Source organism: Brassica rapa, chromosome A07 (assembly GCF_000309985.2).
Source record: "Brassica rapa cultivar Chiifu-401-42 chromosome A07, CAAS_Brap_v3.01, whole genome shotgun sequence".
In the NCBI taxonomy this organism is placed as follows: Eukaryota; Viridiplantae; Streptophyta; class Magnoliopsida; order Brassicales; family Brassicaceae; genus Brassica; species Brassica rapa.
The window spans coordinates 12,078,219-12,102,026 of record NC_024801.2 but is presented as its reverse complement, the minus strand read 5'-3'; the positions used below and the strand labels follow the sequence as shown (position 1 = coordinate 12,102,026).

Here is a 23,808-nt window from a genome sequence, read left to right as displayed (position 1 = left end):
TTTCAGGTGGCTTCTCTAGTGCTCCGGTAATCCAAGTAGGAGCTCCCATTTTCAATCATCTCCGCAGAACTAAAACCCTTGAGTGGTGTTGAATCTGAGTTTAGTCGGCTTAGACAAGGAGAGACAAAATGTATTGTGGATTATTTCAAAGGTATTTTATTGATCGGAAGAGAGAGTGAACAAACGGAGAAATAAACCGGCATTCGTCGGAGTTATCAAGAAAGAGTAAGAGTAGACAAACTTTAATTTCTACCTGTCAGTTTCTATGTGTTCAGGTCTTGATCTCTTTCTTTGTTGCCCTTGTTTTTTTATACACGAAATCCTTCTTCTCTTTGCCCTAATGAGTTGGGTCAGGTTTAAGGGCCGAGTGATTGGGCCGTGCGATTGGGACGAGCCTTCGGGTCATTGCTTTAGTCACCGAGCTATGAAGCCGAGCTCGTGGCGTCTGAGTTGTGCCATCGAGCCGATTTCAGGGCACAGAGTTAAACCGGGTTGATGAGCCTCTTGGACTGATGAATCCATCTCCAATTAGTGGGAACAAAATAAATATATGTATATGATATTTGAGTCTCTAATTTGTCAATTGCAAAATATTTTAGAAATTAAAAACTCACCTTATGTCATATTCATTATAAGATTTAAAGTTAAGAACATCATTTCCTTTAAAAAAAATCATAGGTAAAAAAACTTTCAAGTTAGATAAACTTTGGTAGCAATTTTCTCCTTTGATTTTCATCGGTCGTGATATCTTAAGTCACTTTAGGATGGTTTGTTGAATTGTATTTTTTTTTTTTTTTTGAGAAAGAGCCTTAGAGAAAGGTTTGTTGAATTTTTGGTACACCCGAAGTGTGGATTCCAGCAATTGTGCCGGTGATGGTCTAGTGTTTCTCATGAGTTTTCTATCATCTTAATTTAGAGGTATCGTTTTGTGGTTATAGTGAATGTAAGATAAATCACAGTTGTTTTATACAAATCCTAACGACACTATTATCCAAACATAATCCTTTCAAAACTACAATAGAACAACCGCTTTATGGAAGATTTCGTTGTTAAAGAATGTGAGAAGTTATTTCAAGTGGAAGAAAAAACAAAATCAGTGTTTACTAAAATATTTTAATATGAAAACATCGACATCAAATTGTTCAATGTACAATTTATAGTTCAGGCATGAAATACTACCCACACATTGCATTATGATAAGATAAAATACGGAAAAAAATCTACCATTCCAGATTTATCTGTTTATGTGATCACGCGATTTGGATTATCTAATTCTTATTGCGAACAATCATGTATCTTTTACATTGGTATATAAGCCCACATAAAATTAGATAGTTAAGTTTCGATACACCATATACTTTCAAAAAATTAGTCATGAATAAAAGCTTATCTACCAAAAGTATGGTCAAAGTCATTTCTTTTGAAGTATTTGACTTACTATATGGCGTATACATGTTTGATTAAAAAAAAGAGAGTTATTTATACATGTTTAGGCTAAGAGAAAAGATTATAAATAAAATTTGTCATAATCTGCATTTTCCGAAAGTACCCTCCCTTTACCGTATATATAAGAAAAAAGCTGTGGCTTCTCCCTTGGCTGTATCGTTAACAATAGACCAACCCGAGAAAAATTAAAAAAAAAAACACCACCGCCGGTAAAACTTTCCGGCGATAAAATCCTCAAGTTTAAAAAGAAGAGACAGATTGGTCGATATCGTTTGGGATTCTCGAAGAAGAAGAGAGTGCAACGATCAATGGTATTACGCGGTGAGATGACGACGCCGACGAGGAGGAGAACGGAGCGACCGAAGAGTCTCCATAATTTCACGCTCCCGGACTTGAAGTGGGGGAGTCAGCGTCATCTCATGTGCTCCAGGATCGGTTCCGGCGATCACCGACTCCGACGCCGATCTCCGCCTTTCAAACTCCCTGCTTCCTCCGTTTCGATCCCGTCTGATCGGAGGAGCATCAACAACCAGCACCGCCGCGCACCGTTCGAATCTGTGGAGAACGGCGGCGAGGAGGAAGAAGAAGGGATCGAGGAGTTCAGGGTGAAGATCATGTCGGATCTGAAGACGGTGAGGGATAAGATCACGCAATCGATGTTTAGGGAACACGCGCTCGAGGACGAAGAAGAAGAGGGGAAGACCGACGAGTCCGGCCGCGAGAAGGTTTCTCCGGCGAAGCCGTGGAATCTGAGGAAAAGGAGGGCCGCGTGTAAGGAGCCTGTTTCGGAGAGGATAGTGAATCCTTCGCCGCCGAGGGTGAAGGAGAGAGGCGGAGTGGTGGAAGCCGAGACGGCGGCGAAGGAGATGATGATGCGGCGGGGCAAGTTCTCCGTGAAGCTGTCGAAGAAGGAGATCGAGGAGGATTTCATGGCGGCTCTTGGGCACCGACCACCGCGCCGGCCAAAGAAGCGGCCGAGGACCGTTCAGAAGAAGCTCGACGTAAGTCTCGGATTGTTCAGTTTCTTGATCTGATCTGATGTGATTGAAAGTTGATTATTTGCTTTGCCATGGATACAGAGCTTGCATCCTGGGTTTTATCTGAGTGAAGTGACGCTTGATGCCTATAAGGTCCCTGAAGAAACCAAGGTATGATGATAATAATCCATCAGCTTTTTGTAGTTTTTGAAAAGTTCTGAATGAATCTCTTTGCTTTTTTAAAGAATATACAGCGATGATGATGTAAAAGATTATGTAATTCAGTTGCCGTGAAGTTTCAAAGAGTTGTCAATCTTTTGAAATTGGGTCAAGTCTTGAAGCTCCCTTCCCTGTCCTGTTCTGCTAATTTCTCGTTTTGTTAATGATTTTTTTTCTTCCCAACTTGTTCTGAATAAACTGTACAAAAAGCTTTGGAGAATGTGTAGGTTCCGGTTGATTAAATATATAATACAGTTTCATTTCACAAAAGAAAAAAAAAAAGCTTTTTCTTTCTTTCAGAGTGATCACACTGCAAATCTTACACCAAGAACCAATAGCTTCAGAGGTTGCTAGATCTCAGATTTTTCACACGCTTCATATATCGCTGAGCATCTTCTCATATGCTCTGCGTGGAAAAAACATTGATGCACCGACAGAGGAAAACCCAAAAATCTTTTGTGAGATTAGGTCAATAAAACAAAAGACTTGTCTCTTCATCTACTTATACAAGCAGTTACAGATCTAGGAACAGCTTAATGTGTGAAGAAGAGAGATTTCTGGCTCAATGTTCTTTCAGATTGAGTTGAGACCAAATGCTTGTGTGGGGGACTTGAAACTTCTTTTCCCGCTTTCCGGAGTTATGGTGCTTTCACTCGTTCTTGCCGGTTAACTTCTTCCTAATTTGGTTTAACCAGGTAGAAACCTGGTTAAGCAATCGCCGTGCTTGACTTGAGTCTTTTATAGTGGTTGATTCTGGTTGGCTCACCCTCTACAACTATGATGGAATCTATGACCAAACTAGCTATATAGTTTTAAGTTTATAGAGAAGAGCGAGCCACTTGAATTTGTGGGTATTTATGTATACAAGTATTAACTGTATATATTTCCAGCTATATTTGTAATTTTTCTAATTACCAATCTACTTTAATTTAAATATTGATGATATATAGTTAACCCATCTCCTGCTAATTTTATGATATAAAATTATTTTTGGTTACAATATATTTATCAAATTGGAAGTTGGAAAGAAACATAATACATTCTCTTTAGCGAGAAAGAAACAAAGGACCCTCAATACTACTCCTTTTGCTTCTTGTTAAGCTTGCCATTACTAAACTACCAAGTGGTCCACGACATAATAGCCATTCAAGACAGAACTAACCTCAACTCTTAGCTCTGAATTTTGTTTGTCCAGTCTTGGGTGGAATTAAATGATAAAGAACTATGACGTTCAGAGGTTTTGGAAGAATTTGGTTATTGTTTGAGGGATCGGTTTCCTTTGGGAGCAAGTTATGATATGAATTTGCTTTCCCAGCTGAAGCAATTTAATAGTGGTATACACCATTATAAAGTTATAATGCTAGGATATGTAGACTCATCGAACTCAATTCCAGTTGAAACCATCCTTCTAACCATCTCCAACACCTCCTGCTACGTCACTCGATTAACATAACCAGAAATCATTGTGGTTTGGCGACTTTATCTGGCTCGGGGATTTTGTCGAGCAGCTGGTGTGCATATCGGAGCTCCGACGGTTTATAGTAAGCATCAATCAAACAGTTACGGATGTGGGCACATGGTTGGAAACCGAAAGCCATGATATTGGCGTGGACAGATCACGCGAGTTACAGATACATACGTCGGCGCGACAAACAGAGGCTGAGAATCTACCAATCTATCTCTTATTTATATCAGCAATCTTCGGTTAAAAGGAAACCAAAGAGTCTATCACTCCGGTTTAGAATAAACCAAAGAGTCGTTCAGTCCGGTTTAGAAAAAAAACGGACAAAAAAATAACGTCTTGCCCACGCCATTAAACCCTAGAGAAGTCGTTGTCTCCTTTCACATTTTCAGTTACTTTTTTGACTGTTTGTTTCGGCGCCATGCCTCCCAAAGACGATAACTCCGAGGAATCTGTTAAGCTCTTCCTCAGCACCGGTTTGGGCGATGAGATATATTCTTGTTAATCTAATCTCAATTTCAAGTTAGCAACATGAATTTTCGCCATTTTGTTTTGTTTTGTATAAAAGCTAAATTGCCTAGAATATATTTGTCAATGCTTGAAGAAACTTATTGATGTTAATTTCTCCTTGCAAATGCTCTTGTGCATCGTCCTACATTGCTCTATTACATTATCTCCGGTTAGCATTGTTGGGATTTATTAAATCTCATGTCTAACTCTATATTCTCTGATTAGTACGATACTGTCCACTTTGGGTCTAAGAGGCTGACCCGCATGAATTTACTTTTGGGCTCCTTCCCAAAAAGTCTCATACTGTTAGAGTTGTACATCTCTTTATATATTAGAAACTCTTTGTCTAAACTTCCAATGTGGGACTTGAATTGACATCTCTCAAGCATATGGCTCCTTGATTAACAGTCTCTGCAGCTGAAATGTTCTCAGTCAGAGCTGCCCTTTCTTGGCTTAGGTTCTGCTTTGTCAATGGAAAAAAATGGAGAATATTGTTTTGATTCTCTCTGTATAAGAGCCCTGATCCTTAGGACTTCAAGTTTAATGACTTTGATGAGGCATGTAGTACGTTGGTAGGAGCTTTTGCGTATCCAGGCAAGTAAAACAAAAGTCACCAATGGTTGCACAGAAGAATGTGTTCTCCTCATTCTTTGAATCTGCTGCTGATTGTTGTATGTCGAAGTGATGGTAGCATGATACATGTGACTCGTATTGAACATCATATCAGAGAAGAATTGAATAAAAAGACGCCCCGCACTATCGTGGTGCTTAATCCTCTTAAAGTGGTCGTCACTAATTTCTAGTCAAGGTTATAGCTTGATGCCAAAAGGTGGCTCGATGCTCAGACCGATGCCCCTCTAAATTCTACAAAATTTCCTAGTAATCTACACGTATATGGAACATTACTCTTTTCAACAGTACTATTTACTACTTTGGTTTTTGAATATGTGATTCACCTGTGACTTAATTATAATGTCCGTCTACCCACGGCTAATGTTACCACCCACGTCCGGTCACTCAGCTCGTGAGCCCCATCCCATCTGATGGGCGGTGCATTAAATTTTTGAAAGCTCGAAAGTCTTGTTTACGACCATGCAATCACCACATGATCTTTTCTTATACTTTGGTCTCACTCATACGGTATTGCGAATCAATTTTCGATAGGTCCACCCATCTTTCCACTACTCTAAAAAGATGTGTGACGAAAAATGTAAGTATACTTTGGTGACATAGGTAATCAAATCAATTCTTTTAAATCTTTCCACAAACCGGAATGTTACATTAATGTGCTTCCTTCCGTTTGAAGATACGGTTTCCCAATCAAGTGCACCAACGTTGCCTTTGATGTTGACAATGAAACCATTAGTGAGATTCATGCAGCGTATGACCTGAGAAAGTGACAAAGCCAAAGTTTCTTTCTTTAATTATCACTACAATTTCTGCAATTCCAATGTCTCTTATTTATCGGTCCTAGGTTGCTGAATCTTCCCCAGGAAAAGAGCCCATAAAGGTCGAAGTCCACCCAAGACCTACCCATAACAAAGTTGATAGAGTAAGCAATTGCTCAAGGCCCAAACATTATGTGAGATTTTAACTTAGAAAAAAGAAAATCCTGAATATATTTTAATCTGGTTTGAATTACAATAGAAAATGGATACATTTTCCAAATTAGTATGGCCTTTGATAAATTTCCAAATTTTCTAAAAATGGATACATATTTTTAACCACATTAACACTTTGTTGGTCAAAACTTTTTAAAACAGTAAATGAAAACTTTGTTTGATACGCACGTTGTGCAAGAGTTAAATATAGTTTCTCGAGCTTGTTTCTAAATTGTAAGTGAGTGGTAAGAAAATGTTGTTTAGTTGTCATCTTTCCAAAGAAGACAAGAAAGGTTTTTATATATCTTCAGATAAAAGATGTTTATATTACTGGCGCAAAAAATTGCCGAAAGCTCTTCTGCCAGATAGAGCAAAGAGAGTGAAAGTTTAATATCTATAGGCATGTGATTTTTGATTTACTGAAAATCCAAAATGCACTGCTTTAATGGGATTGTGATAGCCACTGATAGGTTTTAACATGAGATCTTCGCATCATTCAATTTTGTTATCCTCTTCACCACACTAAAAGCTTTACTGTTGGTTCTGAGTTCATGTGGACGTACAATCTTACCTGCATGTGAATATTTACACAAGGAATCAAAAAGTTGTAAAGTAAGAAGATCGAATATTTAGGATTAAGGAATAAGGTGCTTTTACGATAAGGACAACTTCAGGATATGAGTATATGATGTAAAGTTGATTAGAATGCGCCATCATCTTTTCTTTTTGGTATATCACAAAAGATATTTTTCTTTTGATTAAAGCTATGTCACCAATGTTTCGGATATATATTTGTATTGCGAAAAATGAGTAGGAAAAACGGCTAGTTCTAGCATTTAAACCAGCTATATTCTAAATTAAACTAGTCTGAAACTTACATAAACTAGCTAAATCGCATAAACGTACACGATAATTTACTTGATTTAGTAAACTGATTTTATTGGTTAAATAATTTGGGAAAATCTAAGAGAAATTTTTAGGTTCACCCAGTGCCATCTTAAAAATTTTAAAAGCCTTAGGCAAAAGATTAAATATAGGCCTTTTCATAACATTTTTTTTTGTTGTAGTTCCTTAATTTAAACCAACAAATTTTTTTTATCGGAAAAATTATATAATAGTCAAACACACATAATTATTTTGGGCCTTTTTGTTATTTACAAATTATTTGTAATTAGTTATGAACTCTTTATTATAATTTTATTAAATATTTAATCATTTAGCAATTTGAAATGGATCCTTAAAATTAATAAAATAGCACTAAAAATTTCTCTGGACCCATAGACCCGGTCTTGGGTTCACCCAACCAATACGATTTAGTTATTTTAAATTCAATATCTTTTAAAAAAAGAAACCAAATAATAAAAATTTGTGAAATTATATTGTTTAAAAAAAAATTTATAGTAATTATCATAAAAAGATTTTTTAATATTGTTAAACCTGTTAGTAAAATATTAAACCCTAAACTTTAAATCCTAAACACTAAACCCTAAATCATTGGATAAACCCTGAATCTTTGGGCAAATCCTAGATCCCTAATCCAAAACTCTAAACCAAACCCTAAACTCTTAATCCTAAACTCTAATACTAAATCCTAAACCATAAATTCTAAACACTAAACTTTAAACCATACCATGAACTCTTGGAAAAATCCTAAACCCTAGACCCTTAATCCTAAACCCTAAACCCTTAATCCTAAATCCTAAACCTTTATCCTTCACAATAATAAGGGTTTAGGATTTAAGATTAAGGGTTTAGAATTTGGTTTAAGACTTATAGTATAAGGTTTAGGATCTGCCCAATGATTTAGGATTTATCCAAGGGTTTAGTGTTTAAAGTTTAGTATTTTGCTAACTAGTTTAATAATATTTAAAAAAAAAATTGATAATTACTATTATTTTTTTATTTACAAAACATAATATAATTTCACAAATTTTTATTATTTGTTTTTTTTAAAAGGTATTAAATCTAAAATAACTAAATCTTATTGGTTGGATGAACCTGTAAATTCACCTAGGGGTGAATCTCTAAATTCACCTAGAGGGTGAACCTAAGAATTTCTCGAACAAATTTGTTCCTCACTAAAATTGATAAAGAATAATTTTTTCTTTCACTCCTATAATTTTATTTCTCTGTATTTTTTTTCTGTTCATTCATAATGTTCCGGTAATGGTCAGCAATTAGATTCTAACTGGTTTAACTTAGGTGTATAAAAAAAAAGAATAAATAATGTATAAACGAAAAGTATGAACATTATCCAATAACACGGGTCTATAAATTCTCCCACAACCACTAAATTCACTCTCACTTCTATCAAACGCCTCTTGGTCCTTTGGTCTTTTTATTCATCACCATCTCTCTCTTAGTCTCTTCTTCTCATTTCTCTCGCTCTCTCTTATACATACACACAAACAAAGCTAATGGACTGAAATATATAATAATAAAAAGGAACAAATAATGTCAAATATAATGAAGAAGAGGTGTAATGAAAATGAAGAGAGCGCAGAGCAGAGAAAAGGGCCTTGGACGCTTGAGGAAGACACTCTTCTCACTAATTACATTGCCCATAACGGTGAAGGCCGATGGAATCTGCTCGCCAAATCTTCTGGTAATATTCTTTTTCTTTTAGCTTACAAAAAAAAATATTCTTTTTCTTTTTCTGTTTTTTTTTTCCTTTTTCTTTCCAACAAAATGCAATACACTTGATGTGTGCATGAGACTTTAACATGTGGTTAGTTGGTTAGAATTAATAATTAAATACCGCCACTTCGTGTTATAATCAGTTTGCATTAAAGATTGGGCGATCTATGTCTTATTAATTTTTTTTTTTAAACAGGGCTAAAGAGAAAAGGAAAAAGTTGCAGATTACGATGGTTGAATTACCTTAAACCCGACATAAAGCGGGGGAATCTCACTCCTCAAGAACAACTCTTAATCCTCGAACTTCACTGTAAATGGGGTAATAGGTATGTTACTTTATTCATTTTCTGTCTCTAGCTTCATAAATTAATTTCATATTCAGTCTTTAGCTTCATAAATTAATTTGTATACTCTCCTTTCTTTTTAGTCTTTAAGTCCTTACTTTTTGTACTCTTAAATACCCCATTCACTGGTTTACTCTTTTACCAAAGGGCAATTTAACCAAGACACTTTATGATACAAATGGTCAATAACTCTGCATAAAGGTTTCTCTTAAATAAAAAAATGCACAGCTATAATGTAACATGTTTCCAGGTGGTCAAAAATTGCGCAGTATTTACCGGGAAGAACGGACAACGAGATCAAAAACTATTGGAGGACTAGAGTGCAGAAACAAGCACGCCAGCTCAATATTGATTCCAGCAGCCACCAGTTCTTGGAAGTTGTCCGTAGTTTCTGGGTTCCAAGATTGATCCACAAGATGAAAGATTACTCAAACACCAACAGTAAAGCTCCTCCTACGGATTCACTTGGACCCGTCGTACAAGACAATAATTTCTCACATAATTCGGGTTTAAACAACATAGATTGTTCCACTTCCATGTCTCAAGATCTGGCGAAAATTTCACAGTTAATGGATTTGTCTGATCTTGAAACCACTAATTCAATGTGCTTGGAAGGATCACGAGGGAGTAGTAATCAATATGTGAACGAAGATCATAGGTGCTTAGAGGAGGAGTACATAGTGACCACCATGGGTAATTCAGACATTTTACCATTGCAGGATTGTCATGTAGCATATTCGACTTACGAGGAGGATGTAACACAAGATCCAATGTGGAACATGGATGATATTTGGCAGTTTGAGGAGTACGCACCTTTTAATTAGGTTGTGGAACCCATTGAAATGGATGTTCTTACAACCTCCAAGGAGTTTCTAAGTATTGTATCATCTTTTTTGGCTTGTTGTAGTTTATAGTTAGATCATCTCCATCGCTGGTTTATAAGGGGTTCATAAGCAAGCCTCTTACCCACTTTTGATTTAATAAATAATATAATTAAGTGAGATGGTTAGAGGTGCCTATTAAATAACAATTTTAAGGGGTGAGCTCTAAAGTACGTGGCAACTACTTTTCTCCTAGTTTCGTTGAGAAGAAAAAAAATAGTTATTCGATGCGACTGAAAAAATCAGCAACATTATCAGAGCATGTATCATATTACACAATATGATAGTGGAAGAAGAACGAGATGGATACATTCGATACGATATATCCGAATTCGTAGAAGGAGAAACAAGCAGAAGTTCAGAGGTAGATTTCTCGTTCTCTACAAACATGCCTTCAAATCTCGGTAATATACTTGCCATTCGGAGGTGAACTTCGCGACCAAAGGAAACATCAACGATTGAAGACCGATTTAATTGAGAATATGTTTGCAAAATTTGGTAACCAACAATCATAATTATTGTATGTTTTATATTTTTTTCAATAAACATAACTTTTTTTTCCATAAATTAAATAATATTAATTTATTCCTAAGAACCTCACTTTAGAGTTCACCAATGGACACCCAAAAAATTGGAAATCCTTAACTTTACAAAATTAATTAAAAAAAAAAAAAATTGCTAAGAACCTCTCTTAAGAGGTTCACCAATGGAGTTGCTCTTAAATCTTGATTAATTGATATAAAGTTCAAAGAAGGTTAATAAAAAACTGTTACGTAACATTAATTTTCTATAGTGTTTTACGTATGTAGAAGAATTAGTTCGAGTAATCTAAATCTTGACTAATCAGGAGGAGGTGACAACTGATAGAATAGACTAGTGCGCGTCTTTGAATATCAAACCGTTGTCATTTTCGTTAGTTTAGATCTTCTAAAAAAAAACAAATCTAATCTCACCTCCACATGTGTAATAATCCATAATCAACGATTTATATACACGATCTAAATCAAAGAAAATGACGCTGAGATAGTGAAAGTTCTAGAAAATAATTGATGAATTGTTTCTTCGAAATTAGACGTGTGCGTGGTATATAAGTCGACGGGATGTCTCTACATTTGGCATACGAATCTTCTTCAAGATAGTTTCTAACTCAACGTCTTCCTCAAGAAACATATGAATCTACGAAAACATATATAACATATTTAAAATATTTTGGCGCGGCCCATAAATAGAGGAACCAAGTAATTGTTACAATATAGATTCGCACCATATAAATTCGCAACTTAATTAATCATTACTTATATTTTTCTCTTAATCTTATGCCTCGACCAAAAACTATAGACCTTCTGTAATACATACATGTTGTTTAGTTTTAATGTACAACAAATATGGGAATATGATACACGTCCATTGAATTTAGCCATTTGGCATAATTCCGCTTAAGAGGGACTTGTTCTGTCTCCACTTAAGATACACATCATATATATAGTCCCTCAAGAAGTCAAGAGCTTGAACTTAGTGGAAAAAGTTGGTTCTTATTTTCAGTAATGAAGTGTATACTCTTGAATTACTTGGGGGCGGGGTAATTATTAGTTCGTCTTCATTACTTCCAAATGAAAAGTTATAAAAGACGTTCATATTTTTTGGAGGTCAGTTCATGGAAACTTTAGAATGATTTGGACTCAAAAGGCATTATAAAGTTGCAATAAACTTATAAATCGTTTTTTCGAGGTCAGGAAGGCAAGAGTACGTACATTTATTTCATTACTTTTGACAGAGATGAAAGGTTCTGCATGCTTTGTCTCCTTCTCACCTCCAATAATTCAAGTTTTGTATGGATCATATTTCTATAAGATAAATAGAAAACAAAAGTTTATATAAATGTATATATGTGTGTCTTGTTACATTATGCAAACTGTCTTGACCAGTATGAATGGACTTATACGCGCCGCTCCAAGCCATATTTTATAGGTCAGGTTTTCACTTATCAATTTTTCATTTTTTGGATATATTGTTGTAAACATCACTCGGAACCATTCATATACATGGAGCAGTGGGTGCGTTTTGTAACTATATATTACAATTTTTAATATATTAACTATTATATCCCGGACCTACGAAAATGCTCAGACTAATTCCAATGAAAAATACAGTCTACGGATAGAATCTATCCGAATAATAAAACAAAATTCAAATATGATATCATACATGCATGGCCATACACATTTATTGTCGTGAATTGTTTCAAATCCGGATCATACAACTTCTCAAAACCTATATCCACTAGACATCTATTGTTATTTTATTTTCATGTAAATATATGGAATGTATGAAATCCGTATGAACGGACCTCTCCAGAAGGTAATTTTAATGTGGCCGATTTCCAAATGAAAGTTACATTTATAATTTCATTTCTCATGAAAAATAGCAGAATATATGAAATATTTCTTATAAAGGGAAAAGCAAGACGAAACACTTTCACATGAGGGTTTCTTTACATTCACTAAACACAAGGATGTAAAGGAGGAACGTCTACTGAAACCAGATCTCATATTCGCATAGTATAAAACAGCTACAAAATTACAACTAGTTTTATTTCTGTCTTCTACTAACTTGGCAAAACGACTTGACTATAAACACTTCTACACAAACTTCTTTTTCTTTATGACTTATCTTCCATAGAAGTACCAGTAGTATAAGAAAATAGAAAAAACGTGTTATAAAAACGTATCTAGATACTTAGATAGCCATCGTTAAATTTGTCATCATTCTCTCCCTTATATCACCATCGTCACCCAATTTAGTCTACTACAAAATCATGATCGTGTATTCCGGGAAATTCAACAAAAATTAAAAATTAGAGAAACATCGGCCTATAAACTGTTAGATGGTCAAAGTTGTTCAAGCAGATGATGTTGTTATTATAGAGTCGTATGTTTTTGTTGGAATAGTAATCAGTCAAACTTAGTGACCAACGAAAAATGTTGTGACTTGTCATTATCAACATAAGAATTACCTTAATTAGTAAATTCTACGCTGTACGTAGTTCATGCAATGCAACAGTGATTTTTTGGCATCGATTCACTCAACGAAACCTCGAGTATAACCATAACCACGGAACATTAGACTTTCATATCGTGTAGCTATAATTTTGACATATTCGGACAACACATGATTGTTACTATATACATTCATAAAATTTCATATTTCCATATATTAACATATAAAGTTATATATATTCCATAAATTGATATATAAAATGAATTTATTGTTAAGTAGGACTTTTATATAAGTCGGTCCCACTGAAATATTTCGTGACCATATGATAAAGCCGACTCTGAAAATTCGGTGACGTAGTTAGATTTTGAGAAATTCTTAGGTTCTAGGTTCACCCAATTAATAGGATTTAGTATTTTAGATTCAATACCTTTTTAAAAAGAAATCAAATAATAAAAATTTGTGAAATTATATTATGTTTAAAAAAAAAAAAGTAATTATCAATTTTTTTAAAATATTATTAAACTAGTTAGCAAAATACTAAACTTTAAACCATAAACCATTGGATAAATCCTAAATCATTAGGCAGATCCTAAACCCTAAACCATAAATCTTAAATCCTAAACCAAATTCTAAACCCTTAATCTTAAACCCTAAACCCTTAGGATTTAGGATTAAGGGTTTATGATTTAGGATTAAGGGTTTAGGGTTTAGGATTAAGGGTCTAGGGTTTAGGATTTTCCCAAGAGTTCATGGTATGGTTTAAAGTTTAGTGTTTAGAATTTAGGGTTTAGTATCAAGGGTTTCAGGTTTAGGGTTTGGTTTAGAGTTTAGGATTAGGGATCTAGGATTTGCCCAAAAATTCAGGGTTTATCCAATGATTTAGGGTTTAGTATTTAGGATTTAAAGTTTCGGGTTTAATATTTTACTAACAGGTTTAACAATATTAAAAATCTTTTTATGGCAATTACTATTAATTTTTTTATTTAAAAAACATAATATATTTTCACAAATTTCTATTATTTGGTTTCTTTTTTTAAAAGATATTGAATCTAAAATAAATAAATCCTATTGGTTGGGTGAACCCAGGCCCGGCTGTCGCGGCGGTTGCCCTGGGTCCATGGGTCCAGAGAAATTTTTAGTGCTATTTTATTAATTTTAAGGGTCCATTTCAAATTCTTAAATGATTAAATATTTAATAAAATTATAATAAAGAGTTCATAATTAACTACAAATAATTTGTATATAGCAAAAAGGCCCAAAAAAATTCTGTGTGTTTCACTTTTATATAATTTTTCCGATAAAAAAAATTGTTGGTTTAAATTAAGGAACTACAACAAAAAAAAATGTTATTAAAAGGCCTACATTTAATATTTTTCGTAAGACTTTTATAATTTTTAAGACGACACTGGGTGAACCTCTACGTTCATCTAGGAGGTGAACCTAAGAATTTCTCAATTTGTTCTATATCTTCTAGAATAAAAAGAATGAAAATAAATGAAAAAGAGAAACTATTAATCCTCTTTAGATTTTTGAAAACAAAGGCACATCTATTGTAAGAACGTTTTTTTACTGAAATTAATTTTACATTCTTTCAAAAAAAAGAGTAGAAAATAATTTTTTTTAGAAATAGTAAAGAATGCATTATTCCTTTCATTATTTGTCACTAGTTAGACCCATAGATTATTCAACCAGTAGATAACTTAAGTTTTGGCGCATTTGAAAATGTCTTTTCTGTGTTTTCCATTATAATAATTTGTTTCACATATTTCTCTGTATCATAAATCTTAATTGTCAAGACTCAAGGCAGGGACAATTACATGTGTGTAGTCTGCAAATTTAGCCTTGAATTTTCTTTGGATCTCTCCCATGTTCTGAAGAGGCTCTGATACCAAATATTGTTGTAACAAAAGTGTTTAGAACTCAAAGATCAATAAGAATAAAACTATCTTAAAGCTTAAACTCTCACAAGATCTCTAAAACTGATAGGTTATGCCACAATATAGCATCTCTTTATATAGAGATATAAAATTCGTAAACTCATTAGTAATACCTATTTCCTAAACATAACTCGAATAGGATAAGTATAACTTGTTTCAAACTTCAAGTTTACATCCAACATATGTTACATCATTAGATGGTAAAATAGCATATATATATATATAATGATATAATTACTATACTTTCATATCAGTATTCATCTCCTTTTTCTATAGGAATATTAAGAGAAAGAGAACAATGTACATTTTAATACTGATACTAAATCTTGAAAATAGTTCTAAATAAGTTTTTGATGCTTTTTTGCTTATTAATTTTGGTAAATAAATCCAAATTCGTGAGCATAAATAATAGAGTGTAGAATATTTTGAAGAAAGGTAAATCCCTAGCTTTTAAGAAACCAAACTTTTTACAAAATAAAAACTTTCCACTATGGTGTTGTTCCAATGAAAATATTTAGGAAATTTATTTGAAAAGGCTACTGTTATTTTTTTTGTGAATACAAATAATGTTTCACGTTTAAATTTTAGATAAATAATATTTAGTATATAATAAAATATCTAATTCTGATTAGTACGTGGTTTTTAGGAAAGAATGTAAAACAAAATCTATATAGCTATGCCTTTTGGTCCAAAGTGGACAAAGACTCTGGCTAAAGAATTTGTGGTAGTTGGTTTAGACGAATAGTGCTAATTATATAATAGGATGTCCAATTTTAATTAAAGAGTTGAATATGGATTTGACAAAACCCATCAGGATCCAAATCGAGTACATACCAGATTTAGTAATGGATGGTTTAGACTTATGGTTCAACCACAAACATTATAAAAAACTGGCCCAGGTGAGTCCGGATCGTAGAGAAACTATAGAACAAATACACGGAACTTGATGGTTATATGAAAAAAAAGTTATGACTTTAGCAACTATCAAAGCAATAACGAACTAAAGAACAAGGTTGGCGGCATAAAAGAAGGTACATGCTTTGCAACTTGACGAGGGTTTCGCCCATGTAAAATCAATCAAATCTTGGCACCGGAACTCTATGCGTAGTCACCATCTTGGATTAAGATAGTCTAAAGGAACACGTGTAATTTTTGGAACTGTTCCTTCTAAAATTCTGGATAATTCGTTTTTTTTTCTTTGAGCAAAGGATAATTCGTTTAACAAGTTTTTAAAAAGGTAAATAACTCAATAATACAGCCTCACTTTCAAGATAAGTTTAGTGGGGCAGAGCAAAAGTGAAAAGATAGAGAAACACATGGAACGAAGAAAGGAACAATAAGGGGGTGTAGAAACACATTTATGATTTCAAACTTAGAAAGCTACTAATGGTGATTAACCTATAAGTTGAAGATCATATTATCAACAACAACAAAAAATTCTTATTTTATTGTGAATTTAGTAAAGAACTTCAGAGATTAAAATTACAAAGCTATCTGATTTTTTTTGCTGTGCACGCTACTTTATTGCTAATTAGTGGTTTTCCGGTGCTACGCGCCGGTTTTTCTAATATTAATATTCTTTTGTTAGTTTTGCAATTTAGAACATTTTAAATGTTATTTTAGAATAAAAAAATGTATCAATGATATAGAAATCTATTAATTTGATAGTAATCTCTACATAGTTGATTTTGAGGTTATTTATAATATATGTATAACACTTTAAGTTTGAACATATGCATGACAATTTGAAAGTGTAATAGCTAAATTGTTTATTATTTGATTGGCAATTATTAATTTTTAATTACGATATAAGATTAATTTTAAAATGTGGAATTTATACAATAATTATGGAAAACTTAATGTTTATACATAGTACATATTTATTTATTATGCTGTGAATATATATATATATAATACATATATATATATTTATTATGTTGTGAAATTGTTACCTTTTGCGCATAGTATATATGAACAATTGGATATGAAAATATTACCTTTGGCACATAGTTTATAATCTTCATTAAAATTGTTAATTTAGTTATTAAGATAATAGTACACATTTATACTGGATATTTTAGTAATCTCGTCTCACTTATAAATAAAGGTTTTTCCAAAAAGCTAAATAATAGTGCAGTTTCTAATATATAGACTTGTAAAGTATTTTTACAAACTTTCTATTAAAATAAAGAGATAAATAAATATTTATTATTTGGTTTTCCTCGTGATTTTGGTCACCTCTACTTGTATTAGTAACAAACATCACATGCCTAATTTCAGCAATGGTTTTTGTTTTAAAGATTGGAACTTTATATTGCCCTATTTAGTACTTCATCAAAATCAAATATAACACCACCTTAAGAAAATTTAAGCACAGCCGAATACTCGTCGCACTTTTCTTAAAGATTATAAAAAATAGAGGAATAAGTATCTCTCGTGAAGACTTAACAACCAACAAACGTTTTGTGAAAGTTATTTCTCATAAATGGAAGAACCAACCATAGAGAAGCAGAAATGAGTGACTGAGTACTATCCGAATTGTGTCATATCGAAAGGGATTAAAAGAAGCGTTTCTCCTTTCGGTTGTGTCAAGTGTCCACATCAGATTCATAAGAAATTGCATATCTTACTTCCTCTTTGTCATGCTCTCTAAGACGCGCATGCTAGATTTTGGAACTAAAGATCAAAATCATGAAAGAAGACCGTAAATACAAATTAAGAGAGTCGAAAGCACTACGGTACTGTGCTATATTTTTAGAGGGGAGGCTGGTAGTGAGAAGTGGAGATGCGTTCGGAGGCTTGTTGTTGTTGTTTAGTGGTATGGTCATAGGAGAGCGGCGGCGCGTAAATAAGACATCAACAAAGGAGGTCGCTTCTGGTAGGCTGAGAAAAGGACGAAGGATTTTATTTTTTTGCTAGCATATTTATAATTGAACAATCCTGAAGAAAGACAGACACATACCACTTTAATGTTGGTTGTGTTCAACTAATCTAATCATATTTAAGATGAAAAACAAATTGATAGCAGAGTACGCTTCGAACATAGAGAATTAAAAGAGTTAATAGAACGACAGAAAAAATTATACAAAAGTACAAAAGCAAACCTTTGAGAGATAAGGCTTATCTTCATCATCAAAGGCATTGGGTAGCACCCAATTCTCTATCCTCCCGAGATAAGGCCTGATCATCTTCCACTATGGATGAAGTTAATGGTCCCGTGGATGAGTGTAGACTGCAACGCATTAAGAACGAACCAAACATTTAGACATCGAAGTTTGTGAAATACGTAATTGACAGAAATAAGAAACATAAAGTTGTCGAAGTTACCTGTTCATCGAGAAGAAGCATGTCAAAACTCATAAGTTCTCCACCTTTCCCGAGCTTCCTAGAACCTCAGAAGATGCACCTCCACTGTGTTTGAGCAACGGACTGCTCTCAAGTTAGCGAAAAGAACATAGGAAGATAACATATTTGAAGGAGATGCGTCGGATTGTTTAAGCTATAAGATATCTCACTGGTGTAGATCTTCATCGCTCTTATTTATAGGTCGACCTTGGATCTGTTACATAGGCTGCTCGTTAATGGGAATAAATGAGACGGAGTGGAGCTTAATTATTGTATTAAAGCTTGAGTTTAAGGAAAGAGAAGACGTTATATGAAACGTAGTCGGAGACGATGGAAGGACACGGCGTCGAACTGAAGAAGAGGGCATACCAAACCTAAACATAAAACATGCCAAAAATATCAAATTATTGATGGTCCAATGAATTAACAGAAAGCCCATCGATTATTCTGCGAATTAGAAGCAATAAAAAAAGAAGCTCTCTTTTTACTCGACACGTGGCGCAATATAGGGATATGAGAGATGAGGTGGCGGCCCGTGGAGAGTTTCTCTTCAAATTTATTATTACAGATATTAATACTATAACATAATGATAAGGATTATCTCTAATCCTAAGTCAAAGTAGCAATTAAGAGTCAATCCAATCCTACACTATTTCGATTCAAAGAGAAAACAGATTAATGCTTAATCTAAGTGCAATCAAGGTTGTGTAATGATATGATTCGAGTAACAAGACACTAATCAATAAAGTGATAAAATTTCAATCAATAGGATAAAGTAGAACTCATAGGTCTAGGAATTTGACTTCAAATGACTAAGATCCAATCTAGAATGACAAGGTATCAATCAACCTATTTCTGTAAGTCTAAACAACGATCCTAAACAAGTTATTTGTCAAGATAAATGCTCATTTACTTTCATTGATCAAACATCAAATGTCTTTGGTTTGTGTCATTCAAGCAATCATTAAGAACATGTCCATTAACTATCTAAGATTTCCTAACATCAAATGTCTTTGGTTAAACAAGCAAAGAGCAAAGTTGAGTTAGCTCAGACATTTCATCAAACACCTTCCGGGTTTGAAATGGCTAGAGTTCTAGCTTAGAAAAGCTAACAATTAATAAACTAGCATTAAGAACACTCAACAAGCAAAGAAATAGATTAATCTAACTCTAAACACTCTAGATCTTCATTTAAGCACTAATCATCTTAACCCATGAATCCAAAAGGTAACTACTCACTAATAGTCATGATAAACCCAATAATCAATGATGATTTGAGGTTAATCATGATTAGTGATCAAGATAATCAAGCAAACACAAGATATCAAGATGAAAAGAAGCTAAAGATTGAATCTTTCACCAAAATAAGTTTGTGTTTAGGTAGAAAACAAGATAATTTCATTCTTTAGATCTACAACATATTTATACTAAGCTAGAATTCGAACCGGGTCAACCCAACAACCTTGGGTTAACCCAACAAAAAGATGGATCAAAGCTGTTTAGTGTCACGGCCGCAACAATCGTCATGCCACGACCAGAGCTTGCAAAACACATGCATAGGCTGCGGCCATCATTTCCTGCGGTGAGAGCCTGCGAAGCACCCTGCCAGTTTTCTTCGACACACGGCCACCACGGTCACCTTGTTCCCGCGAAGGATAGTTGTGGTGAGGGTCCAGTTTTGCCGACATCATCGCTGCATCCATCCTCTTCTCGCGAAAGGTGACTGCGACAACACTCCTTCTTCACAGCCATGACTTGGTCGCTGTTGTCCACTGCTACCACGTCATTCTACATCATCTTGAACGTTTTATGACCTTTTTAAGCTCCAAAACCTGATTAATACTTCTCCAAACCAGAAAACATACAAATGTAATGCAATGCAATCTAAACAAACTCTAAATGCATCTAAATGATCAATATATGAATTAGAATGATGCTTAGAACATGTAAATACACAAGATATCACAGAATAGCACAATAACACACCTTAAAAATGACAACACTGATTTTGATATTGATTTTCTGTTTACTCTAACTCTGCTTCCTTCAGTTATGTTCGAACCACTTCTCAATAGTCCAAGAACTCAGTAAACAGTCCCAGTTCGATTTAATATTTAACAATTTTTGAAAGAAAACTCATCGGAGTAACATACTGCTAGTACCATGTACGTGAATGTAACTAAAAAATAGAGTAATTAAGAAGCCTTACAAAATGCAATGTTGAAGGAGTTGGAGTGAATGTAACTCACATGGATCTCGTAGTTCTCGTCAGCTTGTACATCGGCCTAATCTTATCTTTGATCCTATAAGGCTATACTTTAAGTTCCTCATGGATCCTATAACTAGAGCTGCATCAGTTAACAAATACATTTACTATCCATGACGAAAATAAATAGGTTAACAAGTACATATAAATATGTTTTCTTTAAAGAAGAGTTTCTATCATATTTACAAAATTGTAGTCAATGTGAATGTATTTGAGTGAAACAAGAAAATATGTGTAGGCTACGTGTGGATGTCTCTAAGGATTAGAAAGTCATCATATATCATAGTTAAACGATTTGGTGACTTGAGAATATGCACACATAAATAGATGACAATTCATTTGAAGTTTGATTGTTATTCTGCATGTTCTTCTCCACGCAAGGGGTCTTTCATCGCTTAGTTGCTTTTAGTAACTATTAGATTCAATGTTTCCAAATAACTAATCGGTTTTTTGGGTAATCAGCTACCATGCGGCATGATGCAGGCGGATCAAGCAAAACCTTGACTGAGAATCTGAGATGTTAATGACAACTATGTTGAATGTACCGGCTGGACTAATTACTGCATCAGTGTGTGTTCTGTTTGTATTCTTACATCGTAAGGATGATCACAGTTGTCTCGGAAAAATAGATGGTAAGACCAAAAGTGAAAGACTGTGGTACATGGAGGAGCGTGAGGCTGTGAGAAGGATATATAGGGGAAAACATTTAGGCAATGCGGAGAATGTGCCGTTAGTTTTTTTAATTTCATTAGCACAATTTGTTTCTAAACTTCTTAATATAATAAGTATTTTATCTATTTGAAATAAAACTATTTTATAAAACATACCATTTCATCCAAGTGATGGTAATCTGGTGTAATGCAATTGGAGCATATATAAACTTGTTGGTTCTCAGTTCGAATCCAGACATGAACTAAATTATTATCGGCTGGTCATATCAGTCTCAGTTAAAAATCTAGGGTCGAAGTATTTATCACTATTGTGATTAGTTGTACCTCGACCAAAACATCTTCTATAGGGCTGGGCCTGGATGCAAGCCCATCAAGCATTTGTTTGAGGGCAGATAAGTTTAAAAAAGTTTTGGGAGCGAAATTCTAAAATGATTAAGTAGCATAGTTGGTGTGGTGGCTGCTATTTGAATACCGCTGTTAAGCGTCTGGGTTCAAGAGCCGGTTAATGCTGTTTTTTTTACCATTATTTTAAAACGAAAATAAAAAAAACGTAAAAAAAGGAAATATAGGAACAACAAAATAAAAAGTAAATAGGATAATGATCATCGACAATAACTATATAAATTCCCAAGAAAAACAGTTATCAAAACCTCAATTATCTGGCAATTTATTTTAAATTAAGTAATGGGGCCAATTTTTTTTTTTTTTTGCTTTTAGTCTCAAAAATGTCAGGCACGACCCTGATCGGTTATAAAAAATGTAACATCTTATATAAAAGGTTTATTAACAGAAATTTTCATAGCATTCAAACTATTATAGTCATACACAATGCGATAAGGCACATGGCACATGCGATAAGACTAAATTACTAACTATAACTACTCAAGTACATATTGCTATATATCTATTTAATAATTATACAGAAATTAAAAATTCAGAGAGCGTTGCAGAACATAATGCCCTTATCTATATCTGCAGCAGCTCAGTGTAAAACAGCATGAAAGTCCACATTGTACCAGAGAATATTATGAAAATGGGCCTGCCCTATAAAAAGCTGTAAATATGTTATTCGTCCGGCCGATACCGACCAGTGATAATGGGGCATAGACGACGTCATCCGGAAATTCAACACCACAACCTCCATTCGGAAGATTAGTCCCGATACCGCAGAAACTAGGGTCAAACAAAAGTGTTTGTATGATGTTGAGTACTATGGTAAATGCACCGTAAAGATCGGTCACTGCTTCAGCGAGACTGATGGTTGATCCGCCACATGTTAAGAAAACAGTGGCATTCGAGACAGGGTTAGCGGTTCCATTAGTACTACAAATCAGCACACCCTCAATCATTACTCGTCCTATTTCGTAGCCAAGAATTTTCAGGCCATGGGAAGAGGGGGAAAGTGAAGCCATGATGAGAAATATGGAGATGAGATAAACATTTGATTTTGCCATCTCTCTTTTTTATTTCTCTATTTTAATTTTTTTATGAAATGATTTTGGGTGTGTGGCAAACAAGCATCTGGAAAAGGATGTATATATGGGTAGAAATGAATCAGTTAGGTATGCGGTCTTTGTTTTCTTTTCTTTCACTGAATAAATTGTATTAATTAATGTCACCAGAGGGACACACCAACTGAAAATAAGAGTATTTCAAAAATATACTGGCTCAGCGTAATAGAGCCGAACGAAACATTAAAAGGAAGCAACCTAATGATACATGGTACCTAACTGTCCAAGATTTTTGCAATATGTTTGAAAGAAAAGATATATTTTAGAATGTAGAAAATATTGATTGAAATCCAGGCATTGTAATAAGAATATCTCTTGCTTTCTTGTTTCAATGTATTCTGGCCTGAATTCGCTTACGTTACTTGTTAATTCAAGCTTTTAACTTTCCACCATCTTAATTTGTATGTTAAATATGCAAGGCGTAGAACCTAAGTGCAACATTATCGGTGGTTCCATTTTTTTGTCCTTAACATCTTTTTTTTTTCCTGGCTTAAAAAATAATAATAATAATTTAAGAACTCTCTCTCTACTAAACAGTGCTAAGGACTCAGTGCAAACGTTTCTTATATTGGGACATTATGGCACAGTCATTGAGAAAATGTGGTGGGACTTACGCTTAAGAACTCTCCCTCCACCACCGATAATGTTGGTCTAAGAGCATGATTATTGTAGGGTTCTTAGAGTAGGATTTTTATCAGAATATAAGAACCCGTCTCTTAACTTTTAACTAAAAAAACTAAAAATTGGTTCTTAAATAATATAATTAAAAACTGATTTCAATTAGTTTTTTTAGTTAAAAGTTAAGAAATAAGACCTTATATTTCGCTAAGAGCACCATTAACCCCTAGCAACCCATTTGAGATGCTTAAATTTTTTTTTTTGGTTTTTTCTCTGATTTAAAAAAATTAAAAACGAACTAATCGCGGGCCGCTACGTGTTAGTGGGACACGCGAAACAGTGCAAACACTGATGCTTAAATAGGCAGCAGAAGCAATGGTGCTTAA

The 23,808-nt window shown here is 34.0% G+C and overlaps 2 protein-coding genes across 3 annotated transcripts; both read left to right on the top strand.

Annotated features, from left to right (window-relative positions):
* The first annotated feature begins 1,442 nt into the window (after positions 1-1,442).
* On the top strand, positions 1,443-2,912 carry LOC103829148. The gene is made up of 3 exons (XM_009104814.2): positions 1,443-2,447; positions 2,526-2,594; positions 2,669-2,912. The coding sequence occupies exons 1-3, from the start codon at positions 1,755-1,757 to the stop codon at positions 2,681-2,683; spliced, it is 777 nt and encodes a 258-aa protein (XP_009103062.1). The 5' UTR covers positions 1,443-1,754; the 3' UTR covers positions 2,684-2,912.
* Positions 2,913-3,775: 863 nt separating this feature from the next.
* LOC103829147 (transcription factor MYB62) lies at positions 3,776-21,880 on the top strand. 2 transcript variants are annotated; one of them, XR_004449285.1, is made up of 4 exons: positions 3,776-8,820; positions 9,049-9,178; positions 9,447-10,110; positions 10,796-21,880. XR_004449285.1 is itself a non-coding variant. In XM_009104813.3 (3 exons), exons 1-3 carry the CDS (start codon positions 8,670-8,672, stop codon positions 10,018-10,020), a joined length of 855 nt encoding a protein of 284 aa, XP_009103061.1. In that variant the 5' UTR covers positions 3,776-8,669; the 3' UTR covers positions 10,021-10,752. The 2 variants fall into 2 exon arrangements, 1 of the variants encoding a protein (XP_009103061.1); XM_009104813.3 differs by lacking the exon at positions 10,796-21,880 and having other exon boundaries at positions 9,447-10,752.
* The last annotated feature ends 1,928 nt before the right edge of the window (positions 21,881-23,808 follow it).